At 39.2% G+C, this 19,345-nt stretch overlaps 2 protein-coding genes across 9 annotated transcripts in view; one reads left to right on the top strand and one right to left on the bottom strand.

The window, feature by feature from the left end:
• Positions 1–1,128: 1,128 nt before the first annotated feature.
• On the bottom strand, positions 1,129–19,030 carry LOC120516362 (polyamine-modulated factor 1-binding protein 1-like). Its single transcript, XM_039737980.1, has 7 exons — positions 19,000–19,030; positions 14,156–14,369; positions 13,130–13,261; positions 11,865–12,023; positions 4,981–5,096; positions 3,414–3,519; positions 1,129–3,091 (listed from the first exon to the last, which is right to left on the bottom strand). Exons 2-7 carry the CDS (start codon positions 14,366–14,368, stop codon positions 3,041–3,043), a joined length of 777 nt encoding a protein of 258 aa, XP_039593914.1. The 5' UTR covers position 14,369; positions 19,000–19,030; the 3' UTR covers positions 1,129–3,040.
• kiaa1841 (KIAA1841 ortholog) overlaps positions 17,338–19,345 on the top strand; it is a 124,626-nt gene continuing 122,618 nt past the window's right edge. For 4 of the 8 annotated variants that reach the window (XM_039737978.1, XM_039737977.1, XM_039737976.1 and 1 more), the window contains exon 1: positions 17,510–17,676. The gene's annotated coding sequence lies outside the window, so the exon portion shown is untranslated. The other 4 variants (XM_039737971.1, XM_039737972.1, XM_039737975.1 and 1 more) reach the window with 4 other exon arrangements.

The raw sequence follows: 19,345 nt of genomic DNA, 5'->3' as shown, positions 1-19,345 counted from the left end.
AATAGTGTCATGCTTACAAGATTTAATCGTAGTCAAGAAATTGTTATCTACAAAGAAATAATCAATTCTTGAGTAGCAATAATGCACTGGTGAGTAGAAGGAATATATTCTTGAGTTTGGGTTTAGAAATCTCCAGGGGTCTGATAAGTTGTGATCAGTTACAAACTGTGTAATTAATTGTTTTTGCAGTGTTAGATGTCCTCGCCCCTGTGACATGAGACCTATCTAGCTCTGGATTTAAAATACAATTAAAGTCCCTGGCCATTATAATTTTACGAGTGTTCACATTGGGAATGGATACAAATACATTTTGCATGAATTCCCTATCATCCACATTGGGTGCATAAACATTTATCAAAATCACTTCACAGTTAAATAAATTACCCGTGACAATCTTATCTCCCTTCAGGATCAGATACAACATCTGATACTACACATGAGATAAGAATTCCCACGCCTCTAGTTTTCTTTGTAAAGCTGGGATGGAACATTTGGCATCTGTTTCAATAGAGATGACCCCTGCTTGATTCAGAGGTGTAGGGGTCAAGTAAAGGTATTTCAGCAGAAGTTAATAGGTATTGATTTAACAACAGATGTAGGGAACAATAGCCATCTTTTAATAAAAAAACAATTTAGAACAAGTTAGAAAAGAAACACAAATTATACCAAAATTAGGGGTCAAATATTTGTATTAAAATACATAAATAATAGATTATAAGTGCTATTACATGCGCATTTGTATTTAACATAACTTTGTATGCTACGCTATTATTATTTTTGCTTTTTTTTGCTCCAGTGCATCGCATGGAGCACTTCTGACTCCACAAAAAAAGATTTTTTTGTGTATGGAAAATGACATGATTAAAGATTAGAGAAGAGAAACCAAGACACTTCACATGCATGTAATGCATATTTGAAACCCATACAAAATTGCTCATAATTACTCATAATTGCTCATAATTAAGTTAAACGGACATGTTACATTAGTCCTCTGACCTGGCCCTGCACACCACTGTTGCAATGGACATGAACTCGGTGTCCACCTAAATGTTATATAAGTCTTGGCACAGTGAGTCTATTTGCATTTCACAAAAGGAGTATCCGAAAGGATTAAATGTTGCATCGTAATTATTTTTAAATATTTCCTCGTATTTTTTTATTTGGCATACACTTTCATTAACATCAACTCAAAAATTCAGTTAATACACAGCAAAACTTTAAAACAAATTACAAGGAGTGTTAGGTTATCGTTTAAAAAAGAAAAAAACACCATGTGGAAGGCAGATTAAGCATGCAAAGCAGCCTGATTTGATAAATTTGCAGCATGGAAGGCAAGTACCAAAACAATAACCAACAGGATTAAACTAAACAGAATTCTCCAGTGCCCCCACTCCCATTACAGATTACCAAAAATAAAACCCTTTGAACATTAATTTTTCATTTTGCCTTTGTTTTAGGAATTATGGGTCAAGCCAGCAGTCTCGAAAAGATGTTTTGGTTGAGGTAGCTACATATTCTTTACTGACACTGAAAATATGGTTTAAAATGAAATGTAATAAAAGGCAAATCAGAAAAATAGCAGTTGTTTTCCAGTATGTTTAATGGGAAGGAAAATCAGCTTTCGTTTGCAATGATGCGTGTTTAACGGCTTTACAACAGCAAATCAGGGATTTCTGGGTAGAGAGTGAAACGGCACAGGATTGGGGCAAAACGATACTTTTAGGATGCTGGAGACGTGTTTAAAATCTGTTGTTAGAACACATATTAACTAAAAAGCAGAGCAGTGCAATAGAAAAATCTGTCCAAACTAATAATTACAAATGCTGATCTTGTACGTGATGTGCAAATTGCATGCAAATTAGTAAATGTATTGCAGCATAGTGTGTATTGGGTAACACAAATCTGAAGGTATGTTTAATAATTTGTTAAATGATTTAAAAGTGATTTAAAGGCATTTTAATTTTTTTAGTAACATCATCAGTCTGTTACCACATTTTTATTTATTAAATATTTTTGTAACAGTGTTCCATTAAAAATAACTAATAATACTGTAGAATGCAACTACATGCATTAGTAGACTACATTAAATACTTGCTGTTTAACAGTACTTTACAACTTCTTATAGTTAAAAACAGCACCCAAAAACACTTGAGGTGGCTCAGTAGTTTTCATAGACAGCAGATCCTAATTCAAGTGATGTAAAAACAGCACTGATTGACTGTTCTATTGTCAGCTTTTGGTGGTCAAGGATCTGTGACTAACTGTAGCTCAGATTCCTTAAACATAACATTTTTGAAAGAAGTACCTGATGTAAATTTAAAATCTCATGTTGAAGTCTCAAGTTAAAATTACTGGCTGCTTCAGACCATGATGGAGAGCAGGACTGGACCTTTGCAGTCCTTATATCATTTCACTTGTGTCCGTCCGTGTCCGACATATAAACAACAGTTGCCACAACAACTATATCCCTCCACAATAATAGCGAGGAATCTGTGTTCCTGGAAGAGTTTTGGTCTTAGGCTTATCTTCAAGTCTTCAATGTGACCAATTATCGACTGTGGTATTTGGTGCATACCTTATTACTGACCGAAACTGCACTATGACACTACCATTTTACACCTCCCTTTTCCTTCACTTCAACGTAAGCCTCCCAATAAAATGAAAAGGCACATACAGCCTAGCTGCGACCAACAGACCACTTGTGAAAAAACACGTTCCTTCAAGGTCATGTGACTTGGGTCGCACCTAACTTGCATGCTCTGCTATGCATTTTTCCTTACCATAACAATTTCCATATCAAGCAACTTTATTATAAGGATGTTTTTAATTTCTATAGCTATACACATGTTGAATAAGAACTGATGTATGAATACATCAGATCTGAACAGAGAATGCCATTGTGAACAGGTTTAAAGTTGGCTTGCTTGTAGTTATAAAATCCTCCTGTTTTTCCATTTAATACATTCAGTGTTATTTAGGCGTCTTACTTCACTTTTCTGTATGAAGACAGGTTTACCATTGTGATCCCATGAGTTTATAGTCAGATTTGTTTGTGATAATTTTCCAGTGAAGTCATCTTTCTTAGGTGGTCCTGAAGTTAAAAAAAAAATCAAATTTATTGCAACCTTGCTAAATATTTTAGTTGAATACATAAAGTGCCCTCCATAATGTTTAGGACAAAGACACATTTTTCTTTGATTACCTTTAAATTGGCCTGATTTTGGAGACTGTACATGATTGTGGAAAATCATTGACTAGTGCCCCATTCAGGGAAGATTATTTGGCCTTGATGTTCCTGTGATAATCTCTGCCTCCCCATGACCCAAAAATGGTTAAAGCAGGTTTGGAGCAATGATGCTTGTTAGGATTATTTTTTTTTTAATCTAATTTTAAATTAGAGGGTTTTGCAATACCTTTTTTGCATCTTGATTACTTGCAAGTTGTCTTCGGAGTGCATTGGCTTCATCTGTAAGTTTGTTCATCTCCTTCCCAAGTTCTTCAAGCTGTTGCTGTCTTTCTCTAAAGTTAACACATAATGGATAAAAAGGCAAAGTCTACTAAATCAACAACAGTTTACTTCTTGTATAGCCCAAATTATCACACAAGGGATGTTTCAATGGGCTTTAAAAGGCCCAGTTTTTTGGCAAAAAACATTGACCCCCTCAGAAGACAAGAAAGACTGTAAAAAAAGGGCCCTCCCAGAAGAACTCTTGGGAAGGGCAATTGAGAGAAACCTTCCTTCCAGGTAGGTTGGGCATGCAATTGGTGTCAAAAAATGTGGTAAATGCAATACACAAAACAGAACAGAAAACATGCCAATTCAGCTAGAAATTCTTTGGAAAGTATTGTTGCCTGCTACCAGACTGAAAACTTACTTCTTCTGGTTACTTGAACTAAATAATTCAAAGGTGTTAGCATTAAAAAAATATCTTTTACATTTTTCATATTAAAAGAGTTTTACGTCATGTCTGCATTATTCAGCCATGACCACTCCCCTTCACACCGCTCGCCCAATCGTTACTCCTACTGCGCACATACTCTCTCCATACCACCCCTTGACACTCTCAGTGCTGCCAACTTGCCCCTCAATACAGTTGGTTATAATGGCAAGACTGAAAAGCCTTTTAGCTATTCAAGAATGTCGAATTTTAGATCACAATAGAAAAACGGCAGCAAGAGCTGATAATGAACATCAAAAAAAGAAAATGAACAAAAAAGAGCTGCATATAATAAAAATCAAGAACAAAGAGAATCGTCCAATAAACGAGAAAGACCAAAATATCCCAAATATTATGCGAACAGAAATGCAAAAAAGCAATGTTTATAGAATGTAAGTCAGATGATAAAGTAATTCATAATATTGTTTTTGATGAGGCATTAATGTAATTTTTCATTTATTTTTATTATGTTTTACTTTTTTACTTTTACTTTTTAGTACATTTTATTATTCATTGGTATTTAAAATAGACAGTTGTAGTGAAATACTCAAGTAACTGATTTTCTATCTATAATAAGTAAGGACCAAACCGTCTTCCTCCCATGCCTCTCATACTCTTCTGTATACTCTTTAAATACAATTGCTTTCTCTAACGGAGGACGCCTTTCAAATGGTTCAGCCACGAAATAGTGGTTGCCCAGCGCCCATCCATTGGGGTAGGGATGGGGGGTAATGTTGGTGAGCGAAGTAAGCCGGAGGCAGAGCCCCCTAGTATTATGAAAATAATAGATGTGCTGCAAATGGTATAAATATCTTTTCTTCAAAGTGTAAAACTGCCTGTCAAGAATATATACTAATGTGTGCATTAAACAGAAAAAGCTTTCAGATTCCACATAGATTCAGTCCCCAAACTGGAATTAAATCTGAGCTATCCAATCTAAATATTCCTTAATTGTATCCATAAGGTATTGCATTGTAAATACTGTAACATGTTACGGAAACATGGCAGTTGTTACCAAAAATGGAAATAATTTTATCTCTACCTGGATTTTCCTTCTATAATATTTGAGATCTGCTGTTTTAATTTTTGAATTGTATTCTCATAGTTGCACCTCTGCAGGTCACTTTCTTTTTGTAGTCCTGTAACAACATTTTCGTGCTAAAAAGAGAGAGAGAACGTGTTATGACAGCAAAGATCCACTATTATTCTATTTTGAGATTGTGGGATTCACAGTCACAAGACACTGGCACATGATACCAATTTAGAGTAACTATAACATTAGAACAGTGGAGATGAGAAAAGGCCTTTCAGCCCAACAGAGCTCGCCAGTCCTATCCACTTAATTCTTCTAAAAAAACATCAAGTCTAGTTTTGAAAGTCCCTAAAGTCTTACTGTCTACCACGCTACTTGGTGGCTTATTCCAAGTGACTATGGTTCTCTGGGTAAAGAAAAACTTGTAATTTTTGTGTGAAATTTACCCTTAAGAAGTTTCTGTGTCCCCGTGTTCTTGATGAACTCATTTTAAAATAACAGTCTCAATCCACTGTACAAATTCCCTTTATAATTTTAAACACTTCACTCATGTCATCTCTTAATCTTTTTTGCTTAAAACAGTATAGGCTCAGCTCTTCTAATCTGTCCTCATAATTCATCCCCTGTAGCCCTGGAATCAGCCTCTGGACCTTTTCTAGCGCTGCTATGTCTTTTTTATAGCCTGGACACCAGTACTCAAGATGAGGCCTAATCAGTGCATTATAAAGGATGAGCAGAACCTCCTTGGACTTGTACTCCACACATCGTCGTGCTATGTAATCTAACATTCTGTTTGCCTTCTTAATGGCTTCTGAACACTGTTGGGAAGTTGATAGCATAAAGTCCACTATGAATCATAAATCCTTCTCATAAGGTGTACTCTCAATTTTCAGACCTCCGATTGTGTATTCAAAGGAATAACAGTCAAAACAGTGATTATGGATATTATAAAAATATTTGAGGGCAAAATTGAGCTTTCACTAATCCAATAATACACACACCATTGCACGAAGCTTGCAGATGAGATGAAATATTGATGGGGGTACAATGTAAAATTAAACATCTTTTTTTCCTGTGTCAATGGCACGAATTTCATTTTTTGCAAAACATATAAAAAAATTCACATAAAATTCTGGCAAAACAAAACTTTATATTTCCTTCTAATTCAGCATTGCACAAATCAGTGGCTCATCACTACTGGTACATTTTTTTAGATCATTGCCATCAAGTCAAGTTGGGGAGCATGCACTGGTACAGTGCATTGCTGCACCCACTATACGTCGAAACAGCTCAGGATCCCGGTTGGCAACCCCCCCAGGCAGGCACGCGGTCCAGTCCCACCCTCCAGAAATGACCCTCTATCTGCCACAGCCAGGTGTTATGTGGGTGACCCCTTGGCCTAGTCCAGGCACTTGGGCCCCAACAATGAGGATCTTATGAGCCGGATCACCCTCGGGGAAACGCACCACACGGCCATAGTGCCATAACTGACGCTCCCTCACAGTGCAGGTAATGTGCCTCATTCGGGACTCCATGAGCAACCGCTCATTCAACACAAAGTCAAACCAATGGTACCCAAGGATTTTCAGGAGAGACACAGTACCAAAGGAGTCAAGTCTTCGTCTCAGGTCACTGGATAGCGTCCATGTCTCACAACCATATAGTAAGACAGGAAGCACCAGGGGCCTCATGTATAACGCCGTGCGTAGAACTCGCACTATAACATGGCGTAAGCACAAAAGCCGAAATGTGCTTACGCACAGAAAAATCCAGATGCAGGAATCTGTGCGTACTCCAACTTCCACGATCTTCCGCTACATAAATCCCGATCAGCGTGAAAACTAACGCTCGTGAACACGCATTATGTAACGCCCCAAATCCTCCCAGAATTACGCCTATTTGAATATGCAAATCAATATAAATCGCCCTTAAGCGCAGCCTTCTGTGAAAAGACAATGGGAAAAGCACGGGGAAAATATAAGAATTTCAGCGAATACCAAGTGGAGGCAAAGGAAAAACATATTATTTGTTCAAATAAACCGTGGTATAATCAACAAAAGGAAGTTGATCGAATGACATAGCGTGTTGGAGAAACTTGAAAGCTCACATTCACAAAATCGCACAGTGCCGGAAATAAAAAAGAAGTCACATATCAAAGTTGCCGTGAAAAGAAGAGTTGTAAGCCCACTGTCTGTGTCATATGAAAGTTTATTAGGGTACAGAGAAAAAAGGCACACGGTGGTGAAAAAGCACGAAATGTCAACTTCAATCTCGACATTTCCACTTTAATCACGTAGTTTATTTTATCATTTAGTAGAACATTATAAACTTCATCTTAAAATCGTTTAATTAACCAGTTTCTCAAAATTATATCGTAATTAAAGTAGCACATTAAATGCTTTGTTTTGTATTTGATCTTCTACTCGTATGTGATCTATGTGTGTGAATCACTACTTGCTTCTTAAACTGGCTCTCTTCCTCTAACTGGACACAGAGTCCATTACATTTGTGATATTACAGCTCTCTGAATAACTAAAATACTGAGATGTATATGTGATGTCATTTTCATGATGATAGGAGTTAAAGCACATTATTAAACATGTGTTTCATGAGCCTCGTGCTCATGACAAGCATTTATCTTTTGTCGAAATTTGTCGCTGCTTTTTAGCTGTGTTGTTATTTTCTCTTTCTGTTTTATATTCAATATATATTGGCGTGGCCGCCCCAAGAGTCCTTGCTTTTCTTTCCCCAAGTAACCGATCGCCATACAATCAGCTCTGTAATAGACGTTAAGCCATCTGTAAGCTTAGCGCCGATTCTTCAAAACGTTTAAAGAACATTGAAATATCTTCGTAGTACATGTTTAATTATTCTATCCTTCACGACACTCCCAGTGAAGAATATAGATTATTTAAATGAAGTTAAAGTTTTATGTGTATAATTTAACAAACATATTTTGCTGCATTTCACCTTAAAAATGATATCGTCATCATATGTAAATCGCGCTTTATAAAGTGGCTCAGGTTGTGAGATATTATAACTGTAGTGCAAGTTTACAGTGGGGTGATTGTACTTATAAGTACAAACCGTTCTACAAGGAGCAATTGATTGAGTGCATTTAAAGTTCTTGGGATTAAACTGTTTCTGAACCGCGAGGTCCGTACAGGAAAGGCTTTAAAACATTTTGCAGTGGCAGAGACAGCGTGTGCTTAATGCCGTATACCGATAATTCTCTTTCCGATCAGCTGCTGCTGTGATTCACACTCAGATACAGTGATATAAATACTCCGAGTCGTGCAGTGAGAGAAATATGGAAAAAGATGATCCGCTGTGGCAACTCCTAACGGGAGGAGCTGAAAGAAGAAGAAGAAATAGAAGTGAGAGTAACAACGCTAAAGCAGTTATGGTATTTGGAATACTATGGCTGTTCCCTGGACCATTATATTGTTACGAGTTAATTACAATCAGATGCATTACACTAATAAACAATATGCGGTTAGTTTCTGTGTATTTATAAAGCCGCGTCATGAAAATAATGAGTAATCACACAAGAACAGTACCATTGCTTTGACGCTGGGTGCCGCCAGTTTGCAAAACCGAGCGGAGAACTTGCGTACGACAAGGCATGAGGTACCGTGGAAAAGTGCGTGGCTTTACGCCAAGTGTAGGTTTTATACATCGCGATTTGAACGTGGAAAAGTTCTTACGCAACATTTCTGTGCGTACGCACCGTTTATACATGAGGCCCCAGGACTCTAAAGACTTGGACCTTCGTCCTTTTGCATAAATATCGGCAGCGCCACACACCCCTTTCCAGCAACCTCATGACCCCCTCATGCTCTCACAATCCGTCTACTGACTTCACAGGAAGAGTCACCAGACACATGAATGTCACTGCCAAGGTAACTAAACCTCTCAACAAGGTCTACACACTCTCCGCAAACAAACACACTGCTGATGGCTGTGCCCAAGAGGTCATTAAAGGCCTGGATCTTGTTTTTTATCCAGGACACTTGCAGGCCCAGACACTCAGACTCCTCACTCAGTCTCTCAAGCATGCCAATCAGAGCCTCCACTGACTCTGCGAAGATCACAGCACTGTCAGCAAAGTCAAGATCTGTGAATCTTTCTTCACCAACAGATGCCCCACAGCCGCTGGATCCCACGACCTTGCTCAACACCCAATCCATACAAGCATTGAACAGAGTAGAAGCAAGAACATACCCCTGACGAACCCCAGAATCAACTGGGAAAAACGCAGAGGTCCTGCCTCCACTCAGCACAGCACTCACAGTACCAGTGTACAGGCCGGCCATGATATCCAGCAAACTCGAGGGGATCCCGTGAACCTTCAGGATGTCCCACAGGGCAGCTCGATCAACTGAGTCGAACTCTTTGCGAAAATCGACAAAGGCTGCAAAGAAGCTCTGCCGATATTCACGTTTGCGCTCTATGAGAACCCTCAGTACCAGGATGCGGTCGATGGTAGACTTCTTAGGCATAAAACCAGACTGTTCCGGTCGCTGGAAGGTGAGCAAGTGATCACGGATCCTATTGAGGACGACCCTAGCAAGGACCTTACCCGGCAACGAGAGCAGTGTTATCCCTCTGTATTTGCTGCAATTCAGGTGATCACCATTCCCTTTCCAGATAGGGATGGCGAGTCCCGTTTTTTAGTCAGTTGGGATGATGCCAGTCTCCCAAATGGAAGCAAAGATTGCTTGCAATGCCAGGAGGACAGCCTTACCAACAGCCTGGAGAAATTCACCCTGGATACCACAGATCCCTGCAGCCTTTTCCCCCCTCAGCTGGTTCACCACATGTGCAATCTCAGTGAGATTGGGTGGTTCACAGCTAATTGGAGGATCAGCCTCAAGAACCGTGGATCCAGAGATATCCAACGTTCCAGCCAGAGTATCAGCTTTGAACAACTGCTCAAAGTAGCCAGCCCAGCAGGTCACAACTGCAGTGTCATCTGTAAGGACCGTTCTCTCTGCCGCCCTGACTGCAACTCTCCGAGGAACAGATTCAGATGTGCGTAATGCTTTGATTCCTCTGTAAGCAAGACGTGGGTCGCTAGACCACAGATGGTGTGCTCACAGATTCCTCTAACAAACGCCTCTTTATCTGCCCTCAGAGCCCTTGCAGCCGTCCTTCTCAGTTCCCGGTACAGACCAGAGCTGCCATTGAGCTGTGCGCTGCAACTCCTCTCGATGATATCCAGGGTGCCCTGTGAGATGAAACACCTCCTTCTGGGAATACCGGTAACACCAACACAACCCTCAGCAACCTTCAGGGTCTTGTCACGGAAGGTCTCCCACATCACATTAGGATCAGCAGTCGTACCCAAATCTGAAAGTTCCTCACACAGACTGCATGCAGACTCATTAGAAACAGCCTGGTCTTGGAGTCTGGCCAAGTCCAGGCTAATTTTAGTAGGTGGTAACCTACTGGACCTAAGCTGGATCCTAAGAGTAGCAACAAGTCTATGGTCAGAATTTGCAAACTGGGCACTTCTGTAGACCCGGCAGTTTTGCAAGAGCCTCCAGCGTCTGCCCACGAGGATGTGATCTATCTCCTTCACCACACCACCAGTATTGGAGTACCAAGTCCAACGATGCGGTTCAGGGCGCTGGAACCAGGATCCAGTGATTCGCAGCACCTGACCTTTTGCAAAGTCAAGGAACAAGGAGCCACTTTCACCACGGTCACCAGACCCATGGGGAGCAAGACAATCCTCATAGCAAGCCCTGTCAGTGCCAGTGGCTGCATTGAAGTCGCCCATGACCAGAGGAGTGTCACCTCGTGGGCACCATCAACCACCGAGGGAAGCTGCAAATAAAATGTCTCCCTCGCCAAGACATCATTCACCACGGTCAGAGCATACACTGAGACAACAGACAAGGCGAGTGCCGTAATCTGAGTCCCATAATACACTTGTTGAAAGAAGTGACATCGGACACCATTGGAAGAAGCCAATCCGCTACAGCAACAGCTACTCCCCGAGTATGACAGCCATCTGACCGACCAGACCAATAAAAGGTGTATCCACCTACAGAGATCTGGCCAGTCCCCAGTTTGCGCACCTCAGAGAGTGCCGCCACTGAAATGTGGAGTTTATGCAGCTCCTCCGACAGCAGAGGAAGATGATCATCTTGCCGAAGAGACAAGACGTTCCATGCGCCCACCCGTATGGGCTGCCTTAAATTGGGACCCGAGTGCTGCCAAGCAGCAGGTGACGCCTCAGCACCACACCAGTTCCGATCCCCAACAGACCTGACCCTATTGGCTCTCCAGCGGTTTCGACTCCTCCAGGGATGGGGCTCCCGAGGGCTTTCTCCCATCCCCTTCATGATGCGAGCAGCCTTCCTATGGGCGGCTGCAGCAGAGCTACTCCCGTGGAAGGCAAAAAGGAGTCCTTTCTGTAGTCTCGGAGCTTTGTGAAGTTTTTTTATGGAGGCCAGAGTGCTAATCCTGCCACCAGCCCCCATGGTTTCCCTGCAAGTTGGAGGACCGCTTGCAGGGCCAAATGCAGTTTAACATCACACCCAGGACCATAATATAACTTTTATTTAAAAAAGTAACAATGAATATTTAGTATTCCAAAATTGATATACTACTGGTAAACTTTAAGCAGCAAAAAATATTATTTTGACCAGCAATCCCTGGTTTTCTTACTAAGATGGCATTTTTATCTGAAGAAATGTGCAAATTCCAATTGTTCAGTAGGAACAAGGGGGAAGGAAATAGCTGACTTGCTTTAGGATCAGGGTTAAACTGGTCTATAGTTAGTTTCCTTAGCCGCTAGACCAGAAGACATTGCACAGTGGTCAAATTGATATAGAAAATACTGGCTCAGTGGAACAGAGTGAAGAATGATGACATTACTATACCTGCAATTTCAAGCCTAAAATGGTTTCTTCATAACTTTCACAGCACTTTTGATATAATTCTGTTTTCTCCTGTGCATTTTTTTCAGCTTTCTCTAGTTTGTCTTTCATTGCAGCACTGACCTGTAGTTGTTCTTGAATTTGTCTTGTATGAGTCACATCCTTAACAAAAATATGAACAGACAGAGTGAAACAGCAGGGGTAGTACAACATATATTCATATTCTGAACTTAAATATTCTAATTCACTGTCATAAGGCTTTCCTGGCAGCACTGGGCACTAAAAACTAACTCTGGACAAGGCTCCAGCACATCTCATTCATAGGTACACCCACACTCACTTGGACAGGGCCAATTTATAGCTAGTAATCAGCCTAACTTCCATATATTTTGTGGCTGTGTGAGAAGAAACCAGACTACCCACACAAAATCCACATATATACAGGAAGGACATTAGAATAATCTAGAAAAGAACAGGCCATTCAGTCCAACAAAGCTCACCAATCTTATCCACCTGATTCTTCCAAAATAATATCAAGTGTAGTTTTGTAGGTCACTAAAGTTCTACTGTCCAGCATACTACTCGGTAACTTATTCCATGTGTCTGGTTCACTGTGTGAAGAAATATTTCCTAATGATTGTGTGAAATTTACCTTTAACACGTTTCCAACTGGGTCCCTGCTCATTTTAATGCAACAGTCTTGATCCACTGTACTAATTTCTTTCAGAATTTTAATCACTTCAGTCATGTCTCTTCTTAATCTCCCTTTTCTTAAACTGAAAAGGCTAAGCTCTTTTAGCATTTCTTCATAACTCATCCTTTGTAGCAGTAGAATCAGTCTAGTCACTCTTCTCTGGACTTCTTGTAGCACTGCTATGTCCTTTTTGTAGCTTGGAGACCAAAACTGTACACAGTACTCAAACACACAGAACATGAATAGGCCATGTGTCAAACAGCCTGCAATATATAGTACATGGCCCTACACTAAGAAGAGGCCACAACTGAAATTACATTTAAGACATAGATTAGAATGAGTAAAAGAAGCCAGTTCGGGCTGAAAAGGGGCTGAAACCCGCTATAGGAGCAGCTGAGAGAAGGCAGGAACTGATGATTTACAGAAGAGGATTATAAGTTTGGAAAAATCAGGTGACATGATTGGTATTCCTTAAATGATAGTAGAAAAACTCCACACAGACGCCACCCACCCTGTTACAAGGTAACAAAGCTACCTCCTGTGCCAAGCATTAATGAAATGTGATAATATTTACCTTATCATACATTATTTGTGATAATCTGGAAATTTCATTATTCTTTTCCTTCAACTCAATTTGCAGTTGGAAAACATTCTTTTCAAGGGATACAATTTTTTCACACAAACTTCTTTGATCATCAAAGCAAACCTACATAAAAATTTAAATAACAGAATTTAGATACACCTTGGAAAGTGCATTGTGCGACAGATGAGTTACTGCTTTGGCCTTTCTGAGTATCCTGTCATGGCACTGTTTGTGATCACAGCACAAGATCCTGAAGACAAATACTGACAGACCACAATAATACACAGATGATTTTATTTTATAACATAGATAAAATTAGGATTAATAGATGTAAGCCTGTATATCCCACTTGAGCATTACTGAACAAGACTGTATCCCTTTCCCTCTATTAAATGAGGAAAGAATGTCAGTTCTCTCATATAGTCCATCCTTCTCACTGCTCTTTGTCACTCTCTTCAATTGTCTTTGCTTTCCACTTTCAGTTCACATTGTCCTCTCCAGGAGGTCACTACTGTGTCAGTACCAAAATTATTTCAATGGACAGGGATTACCCTCAAACAAATGTTCACCTTTGTCCTGTAAGTCCTAATGTAAGGGCAAAGACCAAAAGTCCAGTTTTTATAACATACCATGTTACTGCCTCTTCATGGTGGATTCCTACTCTGGCCACATAAAGGAGGTCTCCTTTCTTTGACCAGAGACACATTTCTACAGATATCAGTAAGGAACCAGAAAACTCACTTCTTGAGATCCTGAGACAAATGCTGGATAAGGGACCCCACTATAATGCTCTGACATTACTAAACTGACTGAACAATTTTCAGATTCCATGTTTGATAAGAACATATTTTTTATCACTCACTCCCTATGTTAAAATTCATTGGCTTTAATGCAGTAAACTGTATTGGTCTGAAATCTTAATTGAACTAAATTTGATACATCTTAAAGTTTCACTTTTCCCAACTATTTAACATACAATTTGTGTTTTCCCCAAAGATTTTCATCAAATGTAATTACCTGGACAGATTTGTGTCTTGTGATTCTTTGCTGATCACCTTTATCTTTTCTGCAGACAACATTCTTAGATTCCTCAGCTCTCGTATGTGCAGGGATGGCTACTCCTGTCACACCAGACAGCTCCTTCTGTACTACAGGGGTCTTACTGTCAGACAACAACGTAGTTGGCTTCCCAGTCCATTGTTGTGTTTTGGAAGCTTTGTTTTGTAGCATGCTGTTTATGTAAATAGAATTGTAGAACGGTTTTATGGGTGATCATAGAAACAGTAGAACACCTGTCGAAATATGCATTTTCCAATTACATCTTACTTTAACTAGTTAAATGACAAACACTTCATTTTGTGATGAGGAAGGAAAACAAGATTCCCAAGGAACATCCACACAGACACATACAGAAACTGGACCAGAAAGGTGAACTAGGAATGCATGGCATCAACTACACCAGCATGTTCTCCCTAGAGGCACAAAAGCTAAATATATCAATAATAAAAATAAAGTTGCATAAAGTTGCATTTTAGACAGGGCACCACTTTTGCTACAATCAAGCCTTGAATTCAAGAAAATCTCTTTGCACCACACAAAAAGTGCCACCTTATTACAAGTAGTGGTGCTGCCTGTCAGTGGTCGGACCCCAGTTTGGTTCCCAGTTGGGATGACATGTTACTGGATTGACAGGTGACTTTAAATTGTCATTTTCCTTTGATTAACCAGTGCCTTTTGAAATAGCATCTAGCCCACAGCAAATATGAACACGAAAATGAAGATTTTACATGGTAGGAAAGCCAGCTTTCACCATCCTGAAAAAAACCTCAGACAGATTTGACTATCCACTAACCATTCAGAATAAACATCAATACACTGATCAACACATCTTGGCACATCTTCAAAATGCTGTCACATACCAAACTTGACAAACATTTTCAATTGAAGTTAACATTCAAGAAAATTGTGATACTTAATTCATTAGAATGCTTAATTTGTTAACCTGTCCTCCTCATAATTCATTAGTATAGTGAAAACTCAATAAACCTTTCGCTGCCCATGCCTGTCTAGTTTCATCCATCCAGCTCACTTTTCACGTCTCCAATATTACTTTTCTGCCATTCTATTATGATCTGTGGATGGCATGATCCTCAGTCCTTAATGTTGCTGTTTTATAGCTTTAGGGACCCAGAATTAGGTCATCTTCTATTTATTATCAGTGTGAAGTTTGCAGTCTTGATTTGCCTATGGTCTGTGGGAAATCCCCCTATTCTTCTTCATACATACCTGAATGGGTCCTGCCCAGATGTTGATTGGACTCTTGAAATATACCGGTTAGGAGTGCATGTAAGAATACAGTATGCTTGAGTCCTTTCCACCCTCCTCACTTATTGATTGCATAGCAGAAATCAAATCCTGGTTTTCTTCAAATTTTCTTACATTAAATAGTAACAAAATTGAGGTTCTCCTTATTGGTACAAAATCAACATTATCCAAAACTGATCATTTTTCATCTGTTATTGATAATTCTTTTGTCTTCCCTTCCCCACAGGTTAAGAGTCGGGGTGTCATCCTTGACAGTACTTTATCCTTTCAGTCCCACATCAATAACATCTCCCGGTCTGCATATTTCCACTTGTGTAACATTAATCGTATTTGCCCTCCCTCTTTCTCGCAAATCTCTTTATAAGTTTCAATTGGTCCAGAATTCAGCTGCCCACATCATTACTAGAACCCCCTCTATTCGCCATATCACTCCTGTTTTGCAGCAGCTTCATTGGCTTCCAGTTAAGTTCCGCATTCAATTCAAAATTCTTCTGTTAACTTTTAAGGCTATCCACAACCTTGCCCCTCCATATCTGTCTGACCTCCTCCATGTTGCCATTCCCTCCCGTACCCTTAGATCCTCTTCCTCCATCCACTTGACTGTCCCCTTCATCTGTCTTACCACTAAGGGGAGCAGAGCTTTGGGACTCACTTCCATCTGAGCTTAGAAATATTGAATCATTTTCACTTTTCAAATCTAAATTTAAAATTAATTTGTTTAAAACTGCTTTTTCTCTTTGATTACAATTGCTCTTTCTGATTTTAACTTTTGTATTTTACTTTTGTTTATAATCTGTCTTTTGTCTATTGTTCGGTGTCCTTAAGTGTTTAGAAAGGCGCCTGCAAATAAATAAAATGTATTATTATTATTATTATTGTGCTTGAATGTGTCCTGTAATGGACCTATTCAGAGTAGGTTCCTGTATTGTGTCAGGGGCTGCAATGATGGGCTTCAGTCCCCAGCAACCCTAAAATGACTCATAATGTATATAGATAACTCTTGAGATCACAAATAAAAGCCTAGATTTAAATAAATAAAACTGAAATTCTTACTTTTTTCCTTTGTCTACAATGTGTTCTTTTCTCCTTTTTGTGTTTGACATTACTTCAGTGATTCATTTATATTTTCAAAGGTCTTTTGCTATAAACACTTCGGTTTTAACTTTTTCTCAGGAAAAAAAGACAAAACACATACTGTTCTTTAATTTTAAATAAATAGCAAATAGCATGTTAAATATTAGAAAACAACGGAATGGTTTCTGATTGTAAATAGGAAAAAGTTCAGAAACAAGCGTGTGAAATGTGGAACCAGATTTAGACTCAATCTGTCTGGATATTCTTTACTAAACGAAGTTAAAGCCTTTTAAAAACATTTTGATTGTGATATTTAAACAGACTTTACAAAACAACACAGCGAAAAACAAACTGAGAGGTGGGCAATGATTAAATGTCTCTGACAACACAAACACAATGCTAAACAGTCATATTTCTAATTCCCACTGCATTCTTACCTAATTTATTTTCGGAAATCCTAAAGAATGCCCTCTAAAAATCTTTAAATCGGCACGCTGTTATTAAATTCCATAGCTTGAACAATCTCGCAATATGTACCCGATGACGCTCAAAAACTGTACAATTAAAAAAAAAACGCTCTTATGGTTTAAGAACTGGATGATTTACACAAAACGGATACTCTGTTGTGGAGTTCAGTACAATACAGAAAAAATTCGGCTTGCTTCGAGGGGGGCGATCTTCTTCACCTTTTGTCATTTCAGAGTGTTACTAAGGCAACCGGGACGCTCACCAGCCCACCTGCACTGCGGCACCGGAAACGAACTCAAACAACTGCAACACACAGACGACCAAGCCCTGTACGCTCCACCCAAACCCGAGCAGAAAAGCCCGCCTTCAGTTTTGGGATTGGCAAAAATAGACATAAAATGCCTCTAGAGGCGGGATTAAACAAACAAGCGAAAAGCTATTAGTCAACGAAGACGTCGTTCAAATCGTGCAACTGGAACTATGTGAATTGCTGCAGTGGTGTGTATTAGTGTGATGCCAAATGAAGTAGTTTTTCGCACTACAGAAGTATGAGATTTGCTAAATGATCAGGTTTTTGATTGTTTATTTCTGTTCAAACCCTTTAGCTTGTTTTATTTGTTGTTTTCATTCAATCGAAAGAAGAGGAACAACGCAACTTCAACAATAGCTAAGTAATTGATTCTTTTAAAACGATACTGCTAGCTCAATTTATTAATACTAAATTCGGAACTGTGATTTGTTAATTGGAAATACGTACGGGTAAATTGAACACTACGAAGGCTTAACCACAAGTATGTCCCGGGAAGTCAAAGGAGTACGGACTTTAGAGAATGCCGATGGAATACGCAGTTGTCGCAGAGCAGGAAACCGGAGGAGGAAAATGTGTTAGTTTATTCACATTGAGCACTGTGGCACTGTTATTTCTTTCAGATAAAAAAAACCAAACATAATGATGGTCGTACGCGTAAGAAAACTAAAACCTTTTGCTAAAAATGTTAACGATTAACAAGATAATTAAGGCCACGAGAAGCGCACGTTATACAAATTAACCTCCGTGAAAAAATAGTGCTTAACAATTCACCTTTTTCCAAACGCAAAAATTGCGTTTTCTTGCTTAGTCGTGTAATATGCCAAAACTGTACTTTGTTAAACTTGTAGATGTTTAGTTTAAGGTCGTAATTCTGTTTTAATGAACCGCGCATACTGTCCATACAGACCTCCAGATCCGTGCTGCTTGAAGGTTATTTTGGACCAGTTGTGCTGTGCGAATGTCAGATTGGCGTGTGGATCAGCTTAAATATTTGAGCTTAGATAACATTTGATAATACTGTGGTTATTTAATAGTGTATTATCTGGCCATTTTTAATCATTGTTCAGGATTTTATGGCCATATATGCCACCACTTTTATATGGCTTTAAAGTTCTAATTTTCCCTCCTTATTCAGAACAATTTGTAAGAGAAAGAACGGATAAAACTAGTTTTTCGAGAAAGTGAAATATCTCATAGAATTAATCTTTGCACTTTCTCTTGTTGGCCCAATATGAGAATTATGCATGTCAGAATAGCAGTTTTGATATGACTGTAAATAATGTTAAATCTTAATTTGTTCAATGCTAGATGTTTCATTTTAATTTGAACAATTTTGTACTGTGTGCATATTTTAATGTAGGAATGTGCGAGTAAACATCTAATAGGCATGGTGCTCTGCTAATAGTAAAAAATAACCCATAAAAATGGATTGCAATGAAACCCTGGAGCAGGCATCATTCTCGAGGGTTGTGTTTGCTGTAATCTGTATTGGAGACGCCTCATGGTATTGTCTAACCTATTAGTCTTTAACTACATTCATTAAGTGTGACAATCCAGAAGTATTTTTAGGTCTGCTCGAGTCACTTGTTTACCAGGCAGTTATTAAATACAAAGAATGTAATTACATGAAAGCTGACTGGATTTTGGCTTTGTTGTCCTAAATGTCCCTATAGTAATAACTTACAGACAGGTCTCAAGGAGGGCAACAAAGTAGTCAGTGCTTCAGCTCCTCTTGGTTCAGATCCCTATTCAGTTGCATGTCTGCATGTGTCATTTTTCTAAATGTTCTGGTTTTACTCTCAGTTCCAAAAAACATGCTGGTTAAGTTAGTCACTCAGAATTGACAATGTTTAAGTGTGTGTGTGTGTATGAGTGACTTTGCCCTGCAATGGACTAGCACTCTACCTTGAGTTGGTTGTTGTCTTTTTCTCCTGAATTAGATTAACTACGTACATGGATGGATAGGCAGAAGTAGATAGGGCATGATCAAAGACAACTGTGTGTGTTAACTCACATTTAATTAATTTATT

Source organism: Polypterus senegalus, chromosome 16 (assembly GCF_016835505.1).
Source record: "Polypterus senegalus isolate Bchr_013 chromosome 16, ASM1683550v1, whole genome shotgun sequence".
In the NCBI taxonomy this organism is placed as follows: Eukaryota; Metazoa; Chordata; class Cladistia; order Polypteriformes; family Polypteridae; genus Polypterus; species Polypterus senegalus.
The sequence above is the reverse complement of the archived record's forward strand: the minus strand, read 5'-3'. Positions and strand labels throughout refer to the sequence as shown.

Coding starts and splice junctions, on each gene's coding strand:
- LOC120516362 (XM_039737980.1), bottom strand. CDS start 14,368: ATGCTACAAAACAAAGCTTCCAAAACACAACAATGGACTGGGAAGCCA. Junction 13,262..14,155: donor CAAGACACAAATCTGTCCAG/GTAATTACATTT, acceptor ATTTTTATGTAG/GTTTGCTTTGATGATCAAAG. Junction 5,097..11,864: donor TTTTAGGCTTGAAATTGCAG/GTATAGTAATGT, acceptor CTCTCTTTTTAG/CACGAAAATGTTGTTACAGG.